We start from the raw sequence: 23667 nt of genomic DNA, 5'->3' as shown, positions 1-23667 counted from the left end.
CAGACTTTTACAAACACAATTGAACACGTTTTGATTGAAATAAATGTCTAACTAAGTCTAAAATCTGCATACACTAAGAACTGCAACTAATTAAATAATGGAATGAAGAAAGAAAAAATACCCAATCAAAGCAACCAAATAAAATCTTGGACCCATGTGTGTCCCATATGGTAACGTCAACAACACAAATACGCTAAGTTAACATGTGAGTCTTGATATGTAAAAGAAAATCAAATTACAGGAAAAATGATATTCTAAAATCGACGTGGGCTAAAACTGATGATATATTAGACAGTATCCCTTTCAAGGTCTTTTCAATTAAATTGCTCTTTTCATTCACCCAATAATAATATGCGGTTAGTTTTAGCTTGCATGTTCAGAGCACTAATCCGGGGCTGGGATTGTGGACATTTTCAGAGCTCTCCATCGGTGCTTGTTTGATTCTCTTTAATGAATCAGTGCATTAACACTTAGATTTCTTTACATTTGATCCTTCCGCCTTTTCCCCACAAACCATTTCAGTGTGATGTTTAATTTCTTTTTCGTTTAAAAAATATATATATCTTTTTGTTCTCAGTCAATATAAAAACAAAGCACATTGCACTTACTGTTCCATAGGAAAGTTTTTTTGTCTTTTTAGATGATTATTTATTGTTGCTCAAACGGTGCAGTACATTTGTCTCCTGCCATTGTCCTTGGCTCTCTACCATACGTAGGTGTGGGAAGAGAAGAGGGTCTCTGTATTGGCTGTGTAAGATGGGACAGTTTGTTGTTGCTCTAGTCTAGGGAGTGGCCTAGGGCCTGTTGTTGGTCTAGGGTGTGGCCTATGGCCTGTTGTTGGTCTAGGGTGTGGCCTAGGGCCTGTTGTTGGTCTAGGGTGTGGCCTAGGGCCTGTTGTTGGTCTAGGGTGTGGGGAAGCTGGGCTGGAACTCTACCCCATATCACCAGTGGGACGGACTACTTCAACTGCAGCTCAACAACGTGGCCTATTTGCTGTTCTGTTCCCAAGATTCACATCTGGTCTCTTAAAGTGATGCTGTATCAGTCCTACTGTGCTACCTTCTCTTGAGTATGGGCACAACTAATTGAATGGGGAAGGGAGGTGTGGAGTTAGATTATGACAGGGTGTTAATGTATGACATTTCATGTTTGTTTTGGTTGGCACACCACCAATATACTACTGGGGCACAGTAAGAAATGGAATGGTCAGAGTTAGACAGAGGCTGAGGGTTCAACTGAAACAGTGCTGTCATACTCTGATTAATTGGATTCCTGTTGTGAGCGGATGGTGTGAGTATTACAGTATTGAGGTTCAAGAGACACTTGTGTGGAACTGTCTTGGTTTTTGCTGAAAGGTGAATTCTTTGTTTACATTTTTGTTGGTTTGTGGTAAGCACCTGTGCAAATGGGCTAAATTATATCTACTCAACAGATATGTTAACCAAAAGATATTAGTCCATTATGATATAATTTGATATGAACAACAGATATTTCTGCAAGCGCTATGGGGATTTAAAATGATAAGGGATTTTCATGCAATAAATGATAATGGTTTATAGAAGAATTATCAGGGGAGCCGTTAGTAATAGTATAGACTGAATTATTTCTTATTGACACTCATATTCCAAATTCTTTGGTGAAATCTTCATTCAAATAAACCTAATCATCTTTGCATTGAAAGGACGCTTTATTGAGAATCTACTTCAAGCCTTTCTGTTTCGAACCAGCCCAAGGTGTCTGTGAGGACTGACTGTCTTTACTGCAGCCTGATTTAAGTGTCTCCTGTGAAAGCGATAACACTTCACTGTACAATCATTGAAGCAACACTGAATGTACGCAACTTCAGAGAAAGTGATATGTGTTTGTTTAGTTTACACTCAAAGATTGCAGTATTAGTAATGCAGATTTGTCTCTGTAACGTTTGATGCCTAATCATTGAATTGGTTTGTGTTGATGTGTATTTGTTCTATTCCGATGTCTTTGTGTTTTTCTTTTGTTTGCTATTTCAATAGTTTGTTTATAGGTTGTGGTTGAAAAAGTAAGGTTGTGTGAGAACTTTTCTTCATCGCCCCCTTCCCTCGACCCCCACCTATACACCGCATGCACGCGCTCATCCCTCTCTCAAAGATCAAAGGGCTTAAAATACAGCCATGCGGTGTCCCAGTTTTTCAGAGTTTTAAGAATCTGTAAAAATTCAGCACACGGTCTTGTTCATTTTGTATGTATAAAAATAGATTTATCTCTAAAGTAATCCTTTCAAAGAGATGGTTGTCCTCTTTGGCTAACACAGCGTTATTTAGAAAAGCAAAAATGTCTTGAACACACTTTACCTCTATTATATGCAGATGTCTTTATATTGTAATCATATCTCTCCCCATGAAACGTCTTATCAGATGTTTCTAACAGACTAACCAACCAAGACTATTTTGTCGTTACATTTTCATCAAGGGGTGTCATAAATTATTTCCATGGGTTTGTTGATATTTTTTTAATTCCAGCTAGGTGATAGTGCCGATCAGATGTTGCAAATCAACAAAAATAACTTTTTGAGTTTCCAATGTGAGATGAACAAACTTGTCACTGTTGGTTTCTGCAGGCTTGGTTTCTTCTATTTTGACAGGGCAGGCAGGGTTACAATGAGAGTGAATAGAAACTGATTCTCAGGAGCTCCTATAAAGTGTCATATATGGGGTCTGAAGGAAACTGAGGAGTGTTTAGTAAACTGAGGAATAGGCAAGAAGCTGTCTCACCCTCTAGGACTCAGTGAGGAGATATCACTGCTCAGAGTCATGACGGAATCTCAACCTAAGTCAAAACTACCGTCCTCTCGATCTGATCTGTGCATAATGGTGATGTTGAGCCTACTTAGCCAGGCCAATCCTTTCCACTGAATTGTAAAAACCTTCTCATTCCCTTGGAGGGGTGTTATATCTGGTTGGGTGTTTTGGTAAAGTGGCTCTGTGATTTGGTGAAATGACTGCTCTAAACTCACGGTCCCTAGTCTCTCAGAGAATTGTACATGAACACTGTCTCCATGGGAACACTAGCTGGGACAATGTTCTACGTTGTTCACACAGACAGCTCTGCTTGTGGGGGAATCCATCCATTCTACTCTGAATAGAAGAACCAGAGTCAAAAAAATAGATGTCAGTGATGTGTTGTTTCCCCCCTAACAGGGCTGATGTGTGACTGTGTTGTGTAGTGAGGGTGTAATTCTGGTGGCCTTCAGGCTGCTTGTCTTTGTGACCAGTATCTGTTCAGTCTGATAACCTAAATCGTATGGGATCTGTCCTTATTAGGGTAGAGAAACTGCCCTAAAGCTAGTCACAACCGACCTAATGTTGAGCCAGGAAACAGTAGTCAAAGTTTCTAGAAAATGCTTACATACTCGGCTATTATAACCACCTTAAATATTGAATATATAGTTAGATTTTAATATATGTATATAAGAGAACACTGTTTTTAATTAATTTTCTTTGATCTAAAAAAAATCACTGATTCAAAATGCCCAAGTGTAAAAAAAAGTGACTCCACTCTCCAGCAAGATAATGGGATAGTTTGTGGGGTAAGAGTTTGGGGTTTAAATTGCACATATTTGTAGTTCATTTTAGATTTTTGATCATTTTGTTTCAGCAGTTTTTGTCATTATTTGCCTGAATTCAATCAAAGCACTCAGCACACATTCTCTGTCACATTCGTTAGACTGTCTCCCTCATCGAGGCCTCTTACCCCCACCCCCAGAGACCAACTACACAACGCACCCCCACTAATTCAATCCAGGCAAACGTAGGGAAGGACTAGCATGTTGTGTAAAGAGAAAATAAAAACTCTACTAGTGTATTTGTTTGAAACTCTGACTTTGTGTATGTTTGTATGTGTAAATATGTCTAATAGTGTGTGCATGTCTGATAGTGTGTGTATGTATGTGTATAGGGCTGTGTATGGGTGAGTGTGCATCAGAGAGAGAGACTCAGTCCAGGCCCATGTAGAGTGATAGTAACAGGGAGCTCAGTGGCGCTCCCTGCTGGCTGAAGGAGCTGGCGTCAGCTAACAGCTCTCTCTCTCAGGCCTTGTGTTGCTTGCTGGTCTTGAAGGAGACCTGCAGCACGCGGTCTCCCAAGCGGTAGCCGTTGAGACTAGCGATGGCCATGGCTGCCTCGTCGTAGTTGGTCATGGTGACAAAGCCGAAGCCCTTACATTTGTTGGTGGTGAAGTCACGGATGACCTTGACGTTTGTGACGGCGCCGAAGGGCCCAAACAGCTGCCACAGGACGCTTTCGTCAGCCTCGGGCGACAGGTTGTAGACGAAGATGCACCAGCCGGCTCCGGTAGGCCCGGTCAGGTTGACTCCCGCCAGGCTAGTCATGCTGTCGATGGTGATGGGGGAGAACCTAGGAAGAAGAGAGGGAGAACTACATTGGGTGTCATTCTGAAGTTCCACACAGCAATCATCTCTCTATATACTGGCCATGTTTCTAGCTATGATATGCACTGAAGGCTTGGTAGTCGGAGGGGCATGGAGTCTGTCTGGTGACCCAATCGATCTCCATCCCCAATTTTTCTGCAGTGAGTAGATAGATACATATATGTGTGGGCAGGGTACCACAGTGGTTCCAGACTACCTGCTTCCACACAAAACAGCACACTGCTTCTATGACACACAAACACCCACGCTCTGCATATTTTAGTCATAGTCTCTGCTGACCAAAGCCTCTGCGAAGATTAGACACAGAAATCACAATGTTTAACGGAAATCACAATATTGAACAAAACACAGAAACCTAGAGAGGGATGAAAGCAAATTCGAATCAAATCATAGGAAAATTGGAGCAAACAGAAGAAGACGCAAACTCAATCTGGTATGTCCATGCTGGCGGAATAAAGGGGACATTAAAGCAAAACCGAAACTGATAATGTTAGTTCATAAAGAAATACACACACATCAGATCCATTACGTAATCAAACCAAAAGATTATAAACAAAGCCATGCCAGAATACCCTGCTGTTAGACAACCCTAGACACTGCATATTTAGATGTGTTATACTGTCTGGACTGGTTGTTACATAACTTCTCAGTTTAATGGGCAGTGTGAATAGGGAATTAGGGAATATTTTCATAATCTGTCATTTCAAGGTGAAGGCAGCAGGTGGTATTCCAGTCACTTTGTTTGAGGTTTGTTCTTAGGCATGGATGTTTTTTTTGTATCTTTTTTTATTTTACAAAGTACACCTTTGGCATTTACCTCTTGACTCCGTAGCTGGCGTTTAGTAAATTGTCGAGTCTGCAACGCAAGAGGGAGAAATGAAGGGGGTGGAGACGTTAGTGGTGAGGTCTGAGAGGAGGAAGGCCTTTTAACATGCTGCTCCTGCTCCTCTGCCAGCTGGCCTCCAGAGGGCGCCCTTCACTGTACTGTAGAGGAGCCGTCTGTCTATCCCAACAGCAACCCATCACAGAGCTCACGTCCTAGCCTTGGCGAACCACAACAACGCACTATGCAAATCAGTTTGTGTGTGTGTGTGTGTGTGTGTGTGTGTGTGTGTGTGTGTGTGTGTGTGTGTGTGTGTGTGTGTGTGTGTGTGTGTGTGTGTGTGTGTGTGTGTGTGTGTTGGAGATCTGCATTATCTGATTCATTTAAATGTAATTTCGTCATCTTGTTTAGTAGATACTATGTTATTTGACTGGTTTGGAGCACTTTGCTTTGTTTTCATTTGATTTGTGCTTTGATACATTGGGGGTCTCTTACATTGGTTTTGTGCTGTTATTTGGATCTGGTCCCTTTCCAAATGGAGGGATGAGGCTGCAGTTTAAAAGAAAGTCAAGAAAAAAGAGGGAGAGAAAGAGAGGAAGATAGGATGAGCGAGCGCCGTAGTGCTCGTTCCAGCAGGGCAGGTGTGTCGGGTCAGATGACAGACAGGTCAGAGCAGGGATTGGGTGGTGGTGGGGGCAGTACCTGAAGCGCTGAGTCTGGTGGTGCAGAGGGCCAGTGTAGCGGCGTGCAGCGGTCTGGTACAGCTGGGTGAGCAGGGCCTGGCCCGTCTTCTGGCTGGGGTTGTTGGCGAACTTCACCGTGATGGGTTCGGCTGCGCCCAGGGGCTTCTGGCCATTCAGGCCCTTGATGGCCTCTTCCGCCTCGTTCCGCTTGTCAAACCGGATGAAGCCCACTCCTCGCGATATACCTGCTCCGGGGTCAGAAAGCAAGCTAATGTTAGCACCTGAGGGGTGAGGAGGGGTGAGTCATGACTCTGACTTGGTCCAATGAGATGGGAAAGGTTAGAAGGGTTAGAGTTGGTTAGGGGGAGGTAAGTTAGAGTAGGTAAAAATAAGTCCATGGTAGGTCAGGGGTATGTTAGAGTAGAATTAGGGTAGGTCAGGGGTACGTTAGACTAGAGTTATGGTAGGTCAGGGGTATGTTAGAGTAGAGTTAGGGTAGGTCAGGGGTACGTTAGACTAGAGTTAGGGTAGGTCAGGGGTACGTTAGACTAGAGTTAGGGTAGGTCAGGGGTACGTTAGAGTAGAGTTAGGGTAGGTCAGGGGTATGTTAGAGTAGAGTTATGGTAGGTCAGGGGTATGTTAGAGTAGAGTTAGGGTAGGTCAGGGGTACGTTAGATTAGAGTTAGGGTAGGTCAGGGGTATGTTAGAGTAGAGTTAGGGTAGGCCAGGGGTATGTTAGAGTAGAGTTATGGTAGGTCAGGGGTACGTTTAGAGTAGAGTTAGGGTAGGTCAGGGGTACGTTAGAGTAGAGTTAGGGTAGGTCAGGGGTATGTTAGAGTAGAGTTAGGGTAGGGTAGGTCAGGGGTATGTTAGAGTAGAGTTAGGGTAGGTCAGGGGTACGTTAGATTAGAGTTAGGGTAGGTCAGGGGTATGTTAGATTAGAGTTAGGGTAGGTCAGGGGTACATTAGATTAGAGTTAGGGTAGGTCAGGGGTACATTAGAGTAGAGTTAGGGTAGGTCAGGGGTACGTTAGAGTAGAGTTAGGGTAGGTCAGGGGTACGTTAGATTAGAGTTAGGGTAGGTCAGGGGTATGGTAGAGTTAGGGTAGGTCAGGGGTACGTTAGATTAGAGTTATGGTAGGTCAGGGGTACATTAGACTAGAGTTATGGTAGGTCAGGGGTACGTTAGATTAGAGTTAGGGTAGGCCAGGGGTATGTTAGAGTAGAGTTATGGTAGGTCAGGGGTACGTTAGAGTAGAGTTAGGGTAGGTCAGGGGTACGTTAGAGTAGAGTTAGGGTAGGTCAGGGGTATGTTAGACTAGAGTTAGGGTAGGTCAGGGGTATGTTAGAGTAGAGTTAGGGTAGGGTAGGTCAGGGGTATGTTAGAGTAGAGTTAGGGTAGGTCAGGGGTATGTTAGACTAGAGTTAGAGTAGGTCAGGGGTATGTTAGACTAGAGTTAGAGTAGGTCAGGGGTACGTTAGATTAGAGTTAGGGTAGGTCAGGGGTATGTTAGATTAGAGTTAGGGTAGGTCAGGGGTACGTTAGAGTAGAGTTAGGGTAGGTCAGGGGTACGTTAGAGTAGAGTTAGGGTAGGTCAGGGGTACGTTAGATTAGAGTTAGGGTAGGTCAGGGGTATGGTAGAGTTAGGGTAGGTCAGGGGTACGTTAGATTAGAGTTATGGTAGGTCAGGGGTACATTAGACTAGAGTTATGGTAGGTCAGGGGTACGTTAGATTAGAGTTAGGGTAGGTCAGGGGTATATTAGAGTAGAGTTAGGGTAGGTCAGGGGTACGTTAGACTAGAGTTAGGGTAGGCCAGGGGTATGTTAGAGTAGAGTTATGGTAGGTCAGGGGTACGTTAGAGTAGAGTTAGGGTAGGTCAGGGGTACGTTAGAGTAGAGTTAGGGTAGGTCAGGGGTATGTTAGACTAGAGTTAGGGTAGGTCAGGGGTATGTTAGAGTAGAGTTAGGGTAGGGTAGGTCAGGGGTATGTTAGAGTAGAGTTAGGGTAGGTCAGGGGTATGTTAGACTAGAGTTAGAGTAGGTCAGGGGTATGTTAGACTAGAGTTAGAGTAGGTCAGGGGTACGTTAGATTAGAGTTAGGGTAGGTCAGGGGTACGTTAGATTAGAGTTAGGATAGGTCAGGGGTACGTTAGATTAGAGTTAGGGTAGGTCAGGGGTATGTTAGAGTAGAGTTAGGGTAGGTCAGGGGTATGTTAGAGTAGAGTTAGGGTAGGTCAGGGGTACGTTAGATTAGAGTTATGGTAGGTCAGGGGTACATTAGACTAGAGTTATGGTAGGTCAGGTGTACGTTAGATTAGAGTTAGGGTAGGTCAGGGGTACATTAGACTAGAGTTATAGTAGGTCAGGGGTAGGTTAGACTAGAGTTAGGGTAAGTCAGGGGTACGTTAGAGTAGAGTTAAAGTAGGTCTGGTGTATGTTAGAGTAGGTCAGGGGTACGTTAGAATAGGCTAATGGTAGGTTAGAGTAGGGGTCAGTTGTGCCAGAAGTGAGTTAAGGCTGTACCTGTAACCTGGTCCACCAGGATGCGGGAGGTGATGATGCGTCCGTACTGGGAGAACAGCTGCTCCATGTCCTTCTGGGTCATGGTCTTAGGCAGACCGCTCACATACAGGTTGGCATCACGGATAGATGCTGAGCTGGGGCGGGCGTACGATACCTACAGCACATCAAAGAAACACACATTTTAATACTGATATCAAATCAAAGGTTTCCCATATCTTTACATAAAACCATATAGTCATTTTTTTATTTACCCAGGTAAGTTGAGTGAGAACACATTCTCATTTACAACAACAACCTAGGGGAATAGATGAATGATCCCATTTTAAACTTGGGATGATTAGGTGACATTATGAGGGCCAGATTACCAGGGTTAACACCCCTACTCTTACAATAAGTGCCATGGGATCTTTTAGTGACCACAGAGAGTCAGGACACCCGTTTAACATCCCATCCAAAAGACAGCACTTTACACAGGGCATGTCCCTAGTCACTGCCTTGGGGAATTGGGATATTTTTTTTAGACCAGGGGAAAGAGTGCCTCCTACTGGCCCTCCAACACCACTTCAAGCAGCATCTGGTCTCTCATCCAGGGACTGACCAGGACCTGCTTAGCTTCAGCAACAAGCCAGCAGTGGGATGCAGGGTGGTATGCTGCTGGCCGTGTAGCCATGCATGAATATTCATTTTACTCGTCTTTTTTGTCAATGTGTGTGACTGTTTTTTGGAACGCTTTGTGACTGATTGTGTCCACCGTTGTGCAAAGTTAACATTAGTATTCTATGGTGAGACTATAGTGTGACTTAGATTGATTATGAAAATGTCTACACATTAATGCGTTGGCGTGTATGAAAGCCAGTGAGAGAGTATGATAGATAGTGAGAGTCAGTGCATTGTTGTGAGTGGTCTGTCTGTTTGTTTCGGATGGAGGGAGAGGGAGCGAGTGTTGCCAGAGATAGGCTGATCTCCCCTCCCTCTCCTGCCTCTTTCCTTTGTTTCCAGCCTCGAGGGAGAACAGCTCCACTGGCAACCAGCAAACAATATAAATAGATCACAAGACAGCATCCCCGACTGTCAACTCACTAAAACATTCACTCCTTATTATATAAACACATACTCGCATATACAAGTACAGTATAACTTGAATGAATGTGTTTTAGATATAAATATGGGACATTTCTAGTGACAGTGAACATTTAGATTGACATGTCCAGACAATATAGAGTATTATCATACCTTGCACAACACATAGCCAATGGATGTATTTGACCCATTGAGTGTAGAGAGTAAAGTTTTCCTCATTCTAAATGGTGCAGTGAGTGTGCAGGACTCCAGTATTGTGTACAATGCGCGTGGACAGGGTGTGTGATGCAGTGATTGGGGGTGCTAGAGAATGGGAGAGGGGTAGCGGAGGCTTCCCTATAATTAACCCTCTCCCTTTCTCTCCCACAGTACAGATGGTGCCTGCAGCCCATATGGCCCCTAATCCTGCCATTGGCATTCTGCTCCCCAAGCTACTCCCTACCCTTTACTCCTCATGCCCCCTCCCGCCATCTTACAATGCTTTGGTGGAAATATGACATTTGCTTGGTCATTGTTTTATGGCTGTATAATATTCATTGATTTTCAAAATAGCCCTCCTGATAATATAAACATATATATATATTTTAACAATTGTAATAACAACATTAACAAAAATATCAATAACAACCACAAAATGTATACATTTTCTGTCATTTATATCGGCCCAATTATTTTGATATCATATTACTAACAGTAGTAATAATGTTATTATTGCCCCCTAAATACAATATATGTGTATTTGTACAGTAACGTAACTGAAATAAGGATTAACAATATGATTGCCACCTGTCTGTATAACTCCAACAGCCCAACCCAGCTCCTGATGCTGTTGACTCTCTCTGCCCCAGTCTTTCAGAAGTCTGATTTGAACTAAGCCTGCACTTTATCCCAATCTATGATCTACTTTGATCAGGTGGGAAGAGGGGGGCCGGAGGGACGGATGGAGTAGTGTTTAATCTGCCCCCCTCACCTCCTCCCCCACCCGCTCCTTCCCCCCATCCATATTGGGGACAAAGAAGCCCCCTAATTAGGCCAGATTGGAGGCAGATGGGGGAGCCTGAACTGACCCCCGTGCCCCACAGTGAGACTCCCTGATTACATTTCCATCACAATCACCTCTGCATGCTGCTAGCCCCTTGCTTTCTGACCTCCACTCTCCCTCTCTCCACTCTCCCTCTCTCATTTCTTGTTCTGCTCACTTCCTTTGTTCCTGCGACCCCTCCTGTTTTTTCCTCCTTCCCCTCTTGTCACGTCTGCCTCTCTCTGCCTCTCTCGCCACCTCCCTTTCTTTGAGTTGCTCCCTGCCTTTCTCCTGGTCTTCCGCAGCGTATTGAAGCAGTGAAAATGGAGAGTGGCGCAGGTTGAAAAGCAGGAAGGACAGGTGCTCTTACCTTAATTGTTTTGGTCTGCAGTTTGAGACCGTTGAGAGTGTTGATGGCCTTGTCTGCGTCATTGGGATCCACATAGTTTACGAACCCATAGCCCAAACTCTGGCCTAAATCGTTGAAAACAGATATCGATAATGGTCCTTTAGAAACTGCTTTTGCACCAAAATAACTGTACCAACAGGTACATATGCTGTATGTGATTATTTGTTATCCTCCAACTAGAAATAGATTTGGTTTGTCTGTCTATTCATCAACTGTACCTGCTGAAGCATCATGAATACCTGTAATCTTGTCTCGGACCAGTTTGCAGGATTCGATCTCTCCAATGCTACCGAACAGGCTCTTGAATTCCTCCTGGGTCATGTTCTGAGGCAGGTAGTTGACGATTAGGTTGGTCTTGCTGTCGTCTGTGGCACCGTTGGTGCTGATGACTGGCCCGTTAGGCAGGCTGGTTCCGCTCGGACCGTTGGACACCTGGGTTTCCATGGTGCTGATTATCTGCTGAGGAAAAGGAAGAATATAGAACCCTGTGTACAAATAATATACATCCGCAGTAATAACACACAGTAGAGTAATGGTGGGCTGTTGTTAGTAGGCCTTTAATATAGACTCATTGAATGAATGTCCGCTCTGTCATTGTCAGCTAGGGAAGAGGTCAGACATCAGCTGAGGGGGTGGAAGGATGCGAGGCAGGGATAGCAGTAGGCTACACACAGACCCCTCTCTACCCCCCCCCCCCCCCCTGCTCTTTCTCTCTCTCGCTGCCTCTGGCCCTGCAGATGTCACAGTCCTTTTTCCCCGTTTCCTCCTCCCATCCCCCAGCCTCCATCTATCCATCCAGCCACAGGGTCAAACAGCATTACATCATTACAGGGTCCTAAGTATTGGTGGTGGTGGGGCAGGTGGAGCAGTGGGCTTTGGGACGGGGAGGTTGACATGGCAGACAAAAGAGAAAGTGACATGGTCTAATCTGCTCAGGCCTAACGTCTCTGAAGGCTGTCATGTAGCCACATGGAACGTTTCAACCCCAAAAATACATTCTGGCTTTTAGTGTGCTCACCTTCTTTTGTAAGTGCGTGTTTTGTGACTCCGACTCAAACTGTGGATGGAGTGAGTGAGTGTGTATTTGTGCCCACTAGAGGTGTGTTGGTGTCATTGTGTGTTGCTCTGGAGTACACCATGTTGCTTCATTTGACCCACAGGGGATTGTCTTCATGGAACAGCTGTGTGCAGGTCAGAAACTAAACTTCCCGCTATCTCTCCTTTTCTCTCCCTCTCTCCCTGCTCCATCTATTCCATTCATCCGCTCCTCCTTTTCACCATTCTGTCTCGAATATAACTGTCTTTTGACAGACTGTGTAAACAAGCTAGTACAAATATGTCCTCCCTGTACTACTGGCCCCCTGGGCTCAACCCAAACTGATACAAATATTTTGGCTCCCTGTTCCATTTCCTGGTATAGTGTACCTGGGAAGAGTGGTTTAAATAAGTACCATTATTCAGGCTGGTATCTGTGAGCCTGGCTGGCATGGTGACTGCAGGTCTCTGACTGGTGGGTGTTACAAGGCGTCTACCGCCAAAGCTCCAGAGGTCTCACAGTGTAGCCTAAGCTTCTAGAATGATTTGAGGAAGATACAATATTACCAGCAGTTTTACTACTGTTTGTCTGTTGTTTTGGTTATAGTCTATGTTCGTCATTTTCCCTTTTGCGTGGCAGGGTTTACTTTTGATGTTTATCCATTCAACTTAATGGAGGAGACTGAGTAGTGTTCCTTTCCCCTGCTATGGACATATTACTCTAAAAGCATTCAATGCTTTGATGATATTCCCCAAGCCCTGTTGTAGCTCTTAGTGTCCCCCATCTTGTTTCCCCCCTCCGTGCTCATGCCCCTCTCTGTCTCTGTCTCTCCTCCTTCTAACCTGATTTCTGCCTTGAGCTGTACCTTGAACCATGTTGCCCAGGTAACAGCGGCTTCAAGACTGTTGCTAATGGCTGGCTGACTTTTGGTTGTGTGTGTGTGTGTGTGTGTGTGTGTGTGTGTGTGTGCGTGTGCGTGTGTGTGTGTGCGCGTGTGCGTGCGTGCGTGCGTGGACAGAAAGATAAAGGCAGAGAGAACGAAATAATCCATCTCTGTTGGGCAGATATTGTTTTTCTCCATGTATTAATATTCGATGGCTTTGCGGAAGCAGAGAATATATTTAAGTCAAATTGACATTGACAAGGAGAGAACATCAGAGGGAGAGGAAGCGGGAGATGGAAAGGGAGTGAATTATGACAGCCTAAAAATAAAACACTGCAAACACACATAGCTAAGCAGCACATGAGAGCTGCTGCAAAGTAGACTAGCCATCCATCATACAGTACACATGTTATGGGCTTCTTTGGTCTCGACTAGAGCGGTATGATCTGCTGATCTAGGGACTGCACTGGAACAGAACATGGACAGAAGGTTCTACAATACCCAGTTAAAAGATCATCCTTCATGCATAATGGGAAAGAACAAATAGTCCACATGGGTATGATAAATAGATTCATAAAATGCATCTATCTAATATGTGTCACCATGTAACACACAAACGTCTGAAACTAATAGAAATATGAATGTTTTCTGAATTTACCACAGAACGGACCAAATATTACAGCCCTTTGCAGAAAGACACTAAATCCCAGCAAATTTGACTTGTCAACTGAAATAGACCTCAGTGTGGCAGTCCAGGCATCCACAGTGACAAGTTCTAAAGTTATATAATTCCCAGGCTCAGACTGGCCACAGAGACACAGAGGGAGAGACTGGCTGACACAAGCAACATCTAACATCACCCTGAGATCTCCATGCCAACAAGCAGGATGATGACAAAAACAGAATAGAGTGCTTTTAGGATGCTACAAATAGAACAAGTCGTCATTTTCATCAGAACATGTTAGCCTTTACAAAGAAATGAGTGGAAAAGATCAACTACATCCATAACAATATCCAAGTACTGATATGGCAAGGATGTAGGCAATAACCCATCAGGTCATAGATAAAGGCCCAACCAGCCCACCTCTGATAGGCTAATTCTGTTCATGAATTCTGTTGCTAATCATGATGAATGACAACAAAGAGAGTAACCACACACAAACGCATTAAACACACAACCCCCAACACTTTCAGATTTCTGCTGTTGGTTGGGCCAGCTCTTCTTCTCCTTGTCCCGGCACTAGATGTGCCTTTCTTTTTCTATTTCTGTGACCTGAGAGATCTCCCTTAATATTTAATGGACTGCATCATCAGCATCGCCTACACATGGACCCAGACTCGCACGCAAACAAGAGCCCAGAGCCCTACCTCCTCTCCTCTCTCTGCCTGCCGAGTGGAGTGAGCACAGCACACAGACCACCTACACTTGACAATGCTCAATTACAAAACACAGCAACATTACATGACCCAAATGTAAATACAGATACTGGCAGCGTCGTCTTCTTCAAATTGTCTTTCTCCTTGTCTATATACATGACTGCTGTTGCTTTCCTACAAATGGAAGATGAAGACCTGTCCTAAGAGGAAAAGCAGCAGTCTGCCACATACAGTATTCAGGCCAGCTTTTGTCATGTCCCGATAAAGGTCAAAGCATACGATGTGATTACCCTTTACGGAAATCACTGTAATTGTATCAGCCAGAAGACTGTGTTCAGATGGAACTGAGATTCTCATGCTAGGCCTCATTGTTCCTAGGTGTACTAATGGGAATCAAGCACAGGTCCATACATTGGAGTCCATACATTGGAGTCAAGACTGCTCTCTACATTCTAAAAAGGGACTTGTCATTAGATTCTTCTGATAATGTCAAATGTGCTTGGCATCGACTCGTTTCATGTTCAGGAACATTCCTAGCATAAAAAAAGAACATTGCTCGGAAGATTGTTATCCGAAAATCAATCCAAGATAAAATAAATCAGGTTGTGGCAGTAACAAATAAATAGCAAAGAATGGCAGTAGCAAAGAATGGCAGTAGCAAAGAATGGCAGTAGCAAAGAATGGCAGTAGCAAAGAATGGCAGTAGCAAAGAATGGCAGTAGCAAAGAATGGCAGTAGCAAAGAATGGGAGGTCAGGAGGAGGCCTCTGCTGATCTACCTACTGATATGGGGAACTATATTACTGCTACACACACTTCCTGTTAGTGCTACCACTGGTGACAACACTGTCATTCATGGGTGATGCAGTCGCACTGTACTGGGCGAGTCGTGGAGAAAAAACTCTATCTCTGAGTGAGATAATGTAAGAGAGAGAATTAAAAAAGGTTATTTCCTGTTGGCAACAACACCATCAGAAAATAATAGGTTCTGAATATTTCATGTTATTTAGGAGTTGTTGGGTTCTCTTTTTCATCAGTAAAACACTATTGCAGACACCGTTGTACCACAATACAACCCGCCTAAAATGGTAGTGCATTAGTCTCATTTGAGTAACTTGAAAACGAGGAAATACATTTGAAAATCTAATTTCATGGAACCACCAAAGACAGGGGATTCACTAAACTACGGTTTAGCTCAAGAGAAAGGCCTCGATTTTCAATGCTTTTTTTCTCTTTCTCATCCTGGTTTTTAAAATATACATCAATCATTCTTTTGGAAGGCCTGAATCGCAAGTGGATTCTAGGCTGGGGTTGTAAATGGGCCTTCTAAATAACACAGATTACAGGATTATCCTGAACAAAAGGCATTAGCCACACTCTCTACAGCTTAAAGGGATCATGGTGGCAGCTGTAAAACAACAGGACAACACAAGTCACAGCCCAACACTCACAACCTTAGCCTTCATACAGTCAGTAACTAATATAACACTCATTTTTAATAGGTCTATATATATATCGTTTTCTTTCAGTGTTATATTAGGATGTGATATTTTAAAATAATTTCCCCGTTTGTCAATGCATTTTATGACACAGACATAATCCATGTTGCAAATTCCCTGTGAGTGTGTTTGTGTGTAGCTTTCGTTGAAACCAGGGGCGCTATCCAGAGTGCTGAAGTAGGGAGTGGCTTTCAGGCGATTCCGTTTGAGGCCAGAATGCATTGTCCAAACCATCGAGCCTTTTCTGTGACATTTCAAAATGCTTCATTCGCTTCTTTTCACGCATTTAAAAATGTTCGCATTTATATTACACAACATCGTCTACCCCTTCCCCTTATTTTGTGAAAACAAGACATGTGCGCTCTGTAGGAATTCACAAACCCTAGCGCCTTTTTGCTGAATAAAGGTATTGAAACAACCAAACAAAAGAGCCACCCGTTCCTCCTCTTCTCGCGCGCAGAGACTATGGCAGCTCTATGAATATTCATGTAAACAGTAGCGCTTTGTGTCATGGCCAGGGGCTGCAGGACGCTCCGGGAACAATGAACGCCACAATTGCCAACATCATTTCGCTCCAGTAAGTCAATCATACGCCTAATAATAATAATAATAACAATAATAATGTACAACATATATTTTTAGGACATATTAAGAGGGACAAATCAAATTCGGCCTACAGAATGATATTCGCTCAGTTTAGTAGATCTTTTCTTTGTTGCTGTATTATTCCCACGACCATGGCTGTCAATTACTTCAATTTACGAGGACAGTAGTAGGCTTGGTTATACCATGCATGACTTTCGTGACAACATGGCAATTGAGGTCTCTTATTCTTATGTAGGCCTACGAGTCTATTTCAGTTCCCTATCTTGAAGTAAATCTAGAGTATTTCAAAATAAATCCAAATCTATTTAGGCTAAACCTGATTTTGCCCTCCAGTCATACTCCATTGGTGGATTGATTTTCTAGACGAAATCATTTGACAATACATGTAAATACAGGATACATCTTATATTATAAACTCATAGCGTCAGTTCTATTTAGGCTCGTTTACACTTGGTGGCCTCTGCTGTCCTTGTCCTTGAATCGCGGAAGTGCCCCGGGAAGGTTATCTGACTCAACTGTTTTATTTGCTTGGCACTGCGGTACAGGCAATGCTCACGGAGGACTGCGGAACATGTGGACAGGAGCTATAGGCCTACGTGCATGACGCTGACTGGGCTCTGGGCCTGCCTGTTAGCCCAGCTCCACGGGCAAACACTGATGAAATAGAAATAGGCTACTATTCAATAAGGACAGCTGAAACATACTGAGGCTATAGGTCTAGGTAATTATCAAGTGGACTATCGATTGAAATAATTGCATTATTATGATCTCAAAGATTTAGGACTTGCAAAATAAGTCTGCTCTTCAGTTTATAAACATGGTTGTGCTCGTGCTATATTATGTAGGCTACTAGATTTTATTTTGGGCCTACACGACCATCGCAGTAGGCTACCAAGTCCCATGGAATGGTCATTCGATAATTTATGTTGGCCTATAATGCGTATAATTTCTAAATGGCCATATTTGTGTTTTTGGTTGCAACAAATTATTATATCCCTTTGGATATTGTAGCAGCCTATTGTTTAAAATAGAAAATGTGGTTCTACCTGCACCTGTCATTAAAATCTGTAAATTAAGTCGATAGAACATAGGCATAAAGCCTACCTGATAAATATATAGCATTTTATATAAAGCATAAATATAGAGCATAAAAAGTAGTTATTTAATCACATTTGATATATTTAGCTTGCTCCTTGCACGCCGGATTTACTAAACCATGAGAACAACACAACGGTAAATCATTCCACCTGCTGACAGGAATAAATTGGAGGCAGCGTCATTAAGTCAAGAGGATGTTTGGAGATGAAAGCTTTGAGACCAATAGCCAGCGCGTGCCATCATTACGCGCTCGAGTCCAGCAGAGGCACGCCCAATTCGGCCGTCGGCTATGAGCTAGGCTAATTTAACGCTGCTAAGGCTACATAAACCCTTTAACAGGCGTGATTAAAATGGGCGCTAGTTTTTTTTAAAATAAGTGTTATGATGGATGGGTAAAAATGGGCTCGTAAAAAAAGAAAACGCTAGTCGCCATCCCTCGTTTCGCGGCCTCTGAAATTTCCATCCCATTTACTCCGTTGCATCGCAACAAGAACCCTTAGGAATTTTGACTTGCCTGATTCAATCCAAACCAATGTATCCGTAATCCCCCCTCCCCCTCACTGAGTGACTCGACCCTTTTCCTTTGCCTTGCTCTCGATGGGCCCTCAGCCTCCGAGGCATCATGTTTTGTCTCAGAAATCCGTCTCAAGCATCCATGTGCTGTGCCAGGCAGGGCAGGCGGAGAAAGACATTCCTCCCCCCACTACTCTCTACGCCGCTCAGCAGGAGCAGCCGCACGCGGCCTCAGCACCCTCTGCCCCCTACGCCCTTATCGAAAAATGTGTATACAAATAATGCAGCCATGGATTTTGATATAGCCTTGGGCCTATGATAAGCAAATATATCGTCCTCTATAAAATGGCAGAATAAATAATTTTGCTCTCCAGCGTCGAAGATGCAGGCAGGGATGGAGCCTCGCGCAGGCAGCCGTGGCGCATCGCTCAGCATGACATTACTAATTGCCAGCATCGATCGTTAATCTTGTCAAGACAATATCCCATAACCGCGTGAGCAGTAGTATAAGCCTATTTAGGCCACTATAGCTTACAAATATTGTGTGTAATACATGTGTGTTTGTTTATACCAGTATTATAGCTAGCTAGCCTATCAAAGATACCATATTGTATCATATTCAATATGTGTATATATACATAGGGCTATATGCATGCATGTATATATGTTTGTGTACAATACAATCAAGTGGAAAACAAAGGGTCTGCGCTCCAGAATGTAGCCTATGCAATGCATGCTGCTGCTACAACATCCACCATCCTTGCAAATAGAAGAGAAAAACGAGGCATACGTACAGTAACCATTCTTGACATACAATGAGAGTGATCTAGGTCCTTCTTCGTTTCGCAGGTCTTCAAGCCGTAGGTTGAGTCAATACTATGATCTGTGTGGTCTTTATATTAGCTGGCCTGTGTATTTACTGTGGAGAGGCCGTGTCCAAATCCAAAAGAAAAAAAAGAAAAAAGGAAAAAAGACAATGTTCACCAGGGGAATCTCAGCCCTTGGAGATTGGTAGGTGTCCTCTGTAGGGTGAAAATGAGGAGAAAGGGGTTTTCTTCAGGATGATGATGAGGGAGAGCTTTCTCTCCGAGTGGCGTGGGCGACGGTTCAGAAAAAAGAGAAGCAGTGATCCCCAGCAGGGTGTGTCCAGGGGAGGGTGTTGTGGTTCGGCTATGTTCTGTGTGTAATATTCCCAGCTCCTCTTGCAGTCTCCTTCTGTGCCTCTGCTGCAATGTTCTTCTTTTATGCGTCCTTCTGGCTGGCAGAGCGTGCTCCTGATTGGCTAATTGTGCAGGGAGGGTACTACACCGCAGCCATTGCAATGCGCTCCTCTCCCATTATCCCCTTCAGGAGAGATCACCAGAGCCCCCCCCCCCCACACTTTCTCCTCCCATCTCACTGCCCCCCTCCATCCATCCCTCCACTCCCTCCTTCTCTCTGCTTTCTTCCTGCCTCCCCCTCTCCACACACACATGCAGAGCTGAGTGAATAGAGGCTCCACCTGCACTATCAGAACAGATGGGTGCAGCAGAAGACAGTAGCTTTCTCTCTCCGTCTCTCTCTCTTTCCCTACTCTCTCTACATGTCTTTTCTTCATCCCTAATTTTCCCTCGTTTCCCTCGTATTGGACAAAATCAGTGTTTTTAGCCTTTGTCCTTGTGAAAAAAGGACTGTGTGTGTACATTTGCACAGGGAGCCTACCATTTTAATGCAGCCAATCACAGCACAAACAAACAAAAATGGCAAACCATTAAAATCAGGGCGTAATATGTAGCCAATATCAAAGCAGGAAATCACCAAAGCTGACTAATGGGTTGAATGAGGGACCCCTTCCTATTGGCTGTGTTTTCCTCTACAGTTCCAGTCATGTGCAGGGCAGATGGGGGACTAGTAGTGAGTCAGATGTGAATATTTGGATTTGGCTCCTGAATTGATCTGTGTTTAGATTCAATATATACTTCAAACATGAACTGTTATGTTATGAAAATGAAGATAGGCATGTTTTGTATAGACAAAAACAGCCCAGCCATGGCAGTGGTACTGTTAGACAGTATAGTACTCAATGTTTCTGAAACATCCTTCTTTTGAGGAGTTGTCATCTCTCCATCCATCCATCCATCCCTCCCTCCCTCCCTCCTTCCTCCACAGCACTGAGTGTGTGGTGAGTGCAGTGCTGACTGAGACAGACTGTTTGGTCTCATCTATAATGCATCCTTTGCCCCAGGACATGATGTGTGACAAATGACCTATTTCTGCACAGATCGCCACAGGGCCTTGACCCTGAGGGTGCGTGTGTGACTGCATTTGTATGTGGTGTGTGTGTGTGTGTGTGTGGGGGGGTTATATACATAGGGGGTTGTTGTTGTTGAAGGGTTAATTAATATGTATATACCAGGCGGTGTCAGAGGAAGGCCCTAAAAAGTGTCAAAGACTCCAGCCACCCTAGTCATAGACTGTTCTCTCTGCTACCGCACGGCAAGCGGTACCGGAGCGCCAAGTCTAGGTCCAAAAGGCTTCTTAACAGCTTCTACCCCCAAGCCATAAGACTCCTGAACAGCTAATCAAATGGCTACCCAGACTATTTACATTGCCTCCCCCTCTTTTACGCTGCTGCTACTCCCTGTTTATTATCTATGCATAGTCACTTTAATAACTCTACCTACATGTACATATTACCTTGACTAACCGGTGCCCCTGCACATTGACTCTGTACCGGTACCCCCTGTATATAGCCTCGCTATTGTTATTTTACTGCTGCTGTTTCATTATTTGTTACTTATATTTTCAATTTTTTACCTATCTATTTTTTACTTAACACTTATTTTTCTTAAAAGTACATTGTTGGTTAAAGGATTGGACGTGAGCATTTCACTGTAATGTCTACACCTGTTGTAATTCAGCGCATTTGACAAATACAATTTGATTTGATGTGTGATTGTATATGTAAAATTGCTACTTGTGTGTTCAGTGTTTGTGTATGATGTTAGAGTGTGTGTGCATGGTGTTGCAAGATGTGACTCTCCCACAACAATGGTGTGTTTTCCTGCCTTCCTCTCCCAGACTGACCTTGATGTGTCCTTAGATGTCGCCGCCTTGAAGAAACGATGGGGGAAGCAGGAGGGGGATGGGATGATTATTGGCATTGACTGTGCAGGTAGCAGGCATTTTCATTTAGTGTGTGGATGCTATTTTTGCCGTGGAGGACAGTCGTGATTCTCATATCAGGATATCTATCCATTTGTATCACTGTGTGTGTTTCAATATTCACACATTTGCAGACATAAAATGAACATGCTTGTATAAGAGGCAGACAGTATGGAGTGTGTAGGCGATAAAAGAGGGGACTGTGTGTGGGTGTATGTGTGTGTGTGTGTGTGAGTGAGTGAGTGATAATGCCTTATGTCGCTACAGTATGTCCCGATGTTTACGATGTGCTTATAGATGTGTAATGTACGTTTTCTATGCCTATATACATTTAGCCTAGAAGTGAATGTAAATGTAATGTAAACAGTGTTGTCAGCAATACTACGTTCCAGTTGTAGGCCATAGTATTTGTGGGTTACAGGTCCTGGCCTGAACACAACAGAACTAGTGTAAAGCTGGCAGCTCTAGGCTGATCTTAGCTGCTCCACTGAGTTGAAATAGATGTTAATTCACCACATAATTGTATCGTAGCTTCCTGCTCCTTTGCCTCTCTCTCCCTCTCTCTCTGTTTGTTCCACTCCCTCCATCCCACCCTCTCTCTCTCTCTTCCTGTACCTCTCTTCCTCTCTCTGTCCTTGTCCTGCAGCTCTCTCCCCCAGACCAGTCAGTTTGTGAATGTGGGCCCTGTCTGATATTTTACATAATTGCCTTACATAAGTAGCCAGCTCAGCTCAGAGCTTGGATGATATTAGCGGAGATGAATATTGCATGAGGAAAGCACTCGTTAAGCGTTAATAAGAGGATAGAGATGGGCCCCGCTGTCAGTCTGTCTTAACCCTGCCCCCACTGTTCACTGTTCTGTCAAGCACTGACTCTATTCAGTCTGTACTGTACTGTACGTGTTTGTGTTTGTGTGTGTGTGTGTGTGTGTGTGTGTGTGTGTGTGTGTGTGTGTGTGTGTGTATGTGTGTGTGTGTGTGTGTGTGTGTGTGTGTGTGTGTGTGTGTGTGTGTGTGTGTGTGTGTGTGTGTGTGTGTGTGTGTGTGTGTGTGTGTGTGTGTGTGTGTGTGTGTGTGTGTGTGTAATCTATGTACTGTATGTGAGTGTCTGCTAGAGAGGCAGATTTTGTCATTAGGTGCTTGTGTGTTGTGTTTTCTGCTTTGTTTGCTGAATAAAAGCGGCTCTTGTGACACAAAGGCGCCCAGGTCTTTTAACTGACTGCAGCCCCTGGCATTTGCAGTTCACACTTAGTGTGAATAAACAGGCTTAATTGCGGTCCCTCATTAGAAGGCCCTGGTTGGCAGCAGGGCAGGCTGCAGCTGAATCCTCCCTGTGGGTAGGAGGAGAGGGCACCTCAAGCACCTATTGTACATCTCTATGAATTAAAGGATCAAGCATTGCTTTTAGCCTGAAAACCTTTTGTTGTTCTACTGATTATTTTCTTATTTCTAGGGGCCCTTCTCGCCAGTAGAGGTGATTAGGAATCCTGTTGCATGGGTTGGGATTCTGAAGGAGCCCTCAGGCATTCTATTGTTCTAACTCATATAGCTGTCTTAATGTGCTGATTTGATGTCTGCAGAAACCATATAGAATGCATATTTGGTGGCACTGGGAGAAATGTATACATTTTGAGCAGATTATTAATATGTATGTAAACTTCACAGATTCTGAAATACAATATTCATGTGATATATATCAATTTCTCTCTTAGGTGGTGAAAATATAATTACTGTAGTTTTTCTGCATTCGTATGAGATACAATACTATGCAGTCAGTGTATACTAAAATGAGATTGCCATTGACTATACTGTTTATTTATGCATCAATTTCATAGAAGAACACCTGAAGGCTAGTTCAGCTATGAACTTTTTAGATGGATCATTTCATGGCACTCCTATTAATGGAATCAGTCAGACACTTCTCTTGTCATGTCAGGTATGTCCAATGAGTGAAGCACTCAACAGAATATTCACATTCAAGTGCTGGGCCCCAAATGATATGAGGATTAGAAAAGCCTGTGTTAAGATTCATTGAAAAGATGTACTTGTGATTAAACAATTACCATTCTAATTCGGTATCCACATCACACTCCTATCAGCCATAAATGGAATGGCAAGAACATGCACTACAGTGCATCAACACATTAATGATAACTGTTGCTAGTTGCAAATGAGAAAATTATCATAAATAACAACCATTAGAAGTGACAAAGGTGCTGTGCAAAATGCCTACATGAGGATATCAAATGTTTGTTTTTTAATATAAACTGGTGATGCTTTTTGGTGGTTGATAAATGTCAATAGCTTTTAGCGGTGTTCTCCTAACTGAGAAACATCCCAGTTCTTTGTTTTAACAGAATAATGGAATCTTGACTGCGAATGTGTTCGGGTTTCACATGATAATGACAATGACATTAATGACAACAACCAGAAGTTTGAATCAATTATTCATTAAGTTCATAATGTGCTCACTTCCTGTACTAGTATTACATCACAATATATCACAATACACATTACCGCTTCATTACATGAAGACTACATTGCATCA

The 23667-nt window shown here is 43.5% G+C and overlaps 1 protein-coding gene across 14 annotated transcripts; it reads right to left on the bottom strand.

Moving 5' to 3' along the window:
* Positions 1 to 564: 564 nt before the first annotated feature.
* On the bottom strand, positions 565 to 19193 carry LOC139364765 (ELAV-like protein 3). Of its 14 annotated transcripts, none has more exons than XM_071101808.1 (8): positions 18771 to 19190; positions 11184 to 11421; positions 10927 to 11030; positions 8456 to 8609; positions 5952 to 6180; positions 5745 to 5798; positions 5244 to 5282; positions 565 to 4412 (listed from the first exon to the last, which is right to left on the bottom strand). In XM_071101808.1, the coding sequence occupies exons 1-8, from the start codon at positions 18786 to 18788 to the stop codon at positions 4064 to 4066; spliced, it is 1185 nt and encodes a 394-aa protein (XP_070957909.1). In that variant the 5' UTR covers positions 18789 to 19190; the 3' UTR covers positions 565 to 4063. The 14 variants fall into 14 exon arrangements, with proteins under 14 accessions (XP_070957909.1, XP_070957915.1, XP_070957914.1 ...); XM_071101814.1 differs by having other exon boundaries at positions 1986 to 4391; positions 11205 to 11421; positions 18771 to 19193; XM_071101813.1 differs by having other exon boundaries at positions 1986 to 4412; positions 11205 to 11421; positions 18771 to 18875.
* Between the last annotated feature and the right edge of the window lie 4474 nt (positions 19194 to 23667).

The sequence above is a fragment of the Oncorhynchus clarkii genome, chromosome 13 (genome assembly GCF_045791955.1).
Source record: "Oncorhynchus clarkii lewisi isolate Uvic-CL-2024 chromosome 13, UVic_Ocla_1.0, whole genome shotgun sequence".
In the NCBI taxonomy this organism is placed as follows: domain Eukaryota; kingdom Metazoa; phylum Chordata; class Actinopteri; order Salmoniformes; family Salmonidae; genus Oncorhynchus; species Oncorhynchus clarkii.
This window is presented reverse-complemented; position numbering and strand designations above follow the sequence as displayed.

What these genes read in the sequence shown, in the direction of transcription:
- LOC139364765 (XM_071101806.1), bottom strand. An exon ending in TATTCATGATGCTTCAGCAG is followed by an intron (nt 11,031 to 11,183) that starts GTACAGTTGATG and finishes TCAACGATTTAG; the next exon opens with GCCAGAGTTTGGGCTATGGG. An exon ending in CACCAGACTCAGCGCTTCAG is followed by an intron (nt 5,799 to 5,951) that starts GTACTGCCCCCA and finishes TTTAAACTGCAG; the next exon opens with CCTCATCCCTCCATTTGGAA.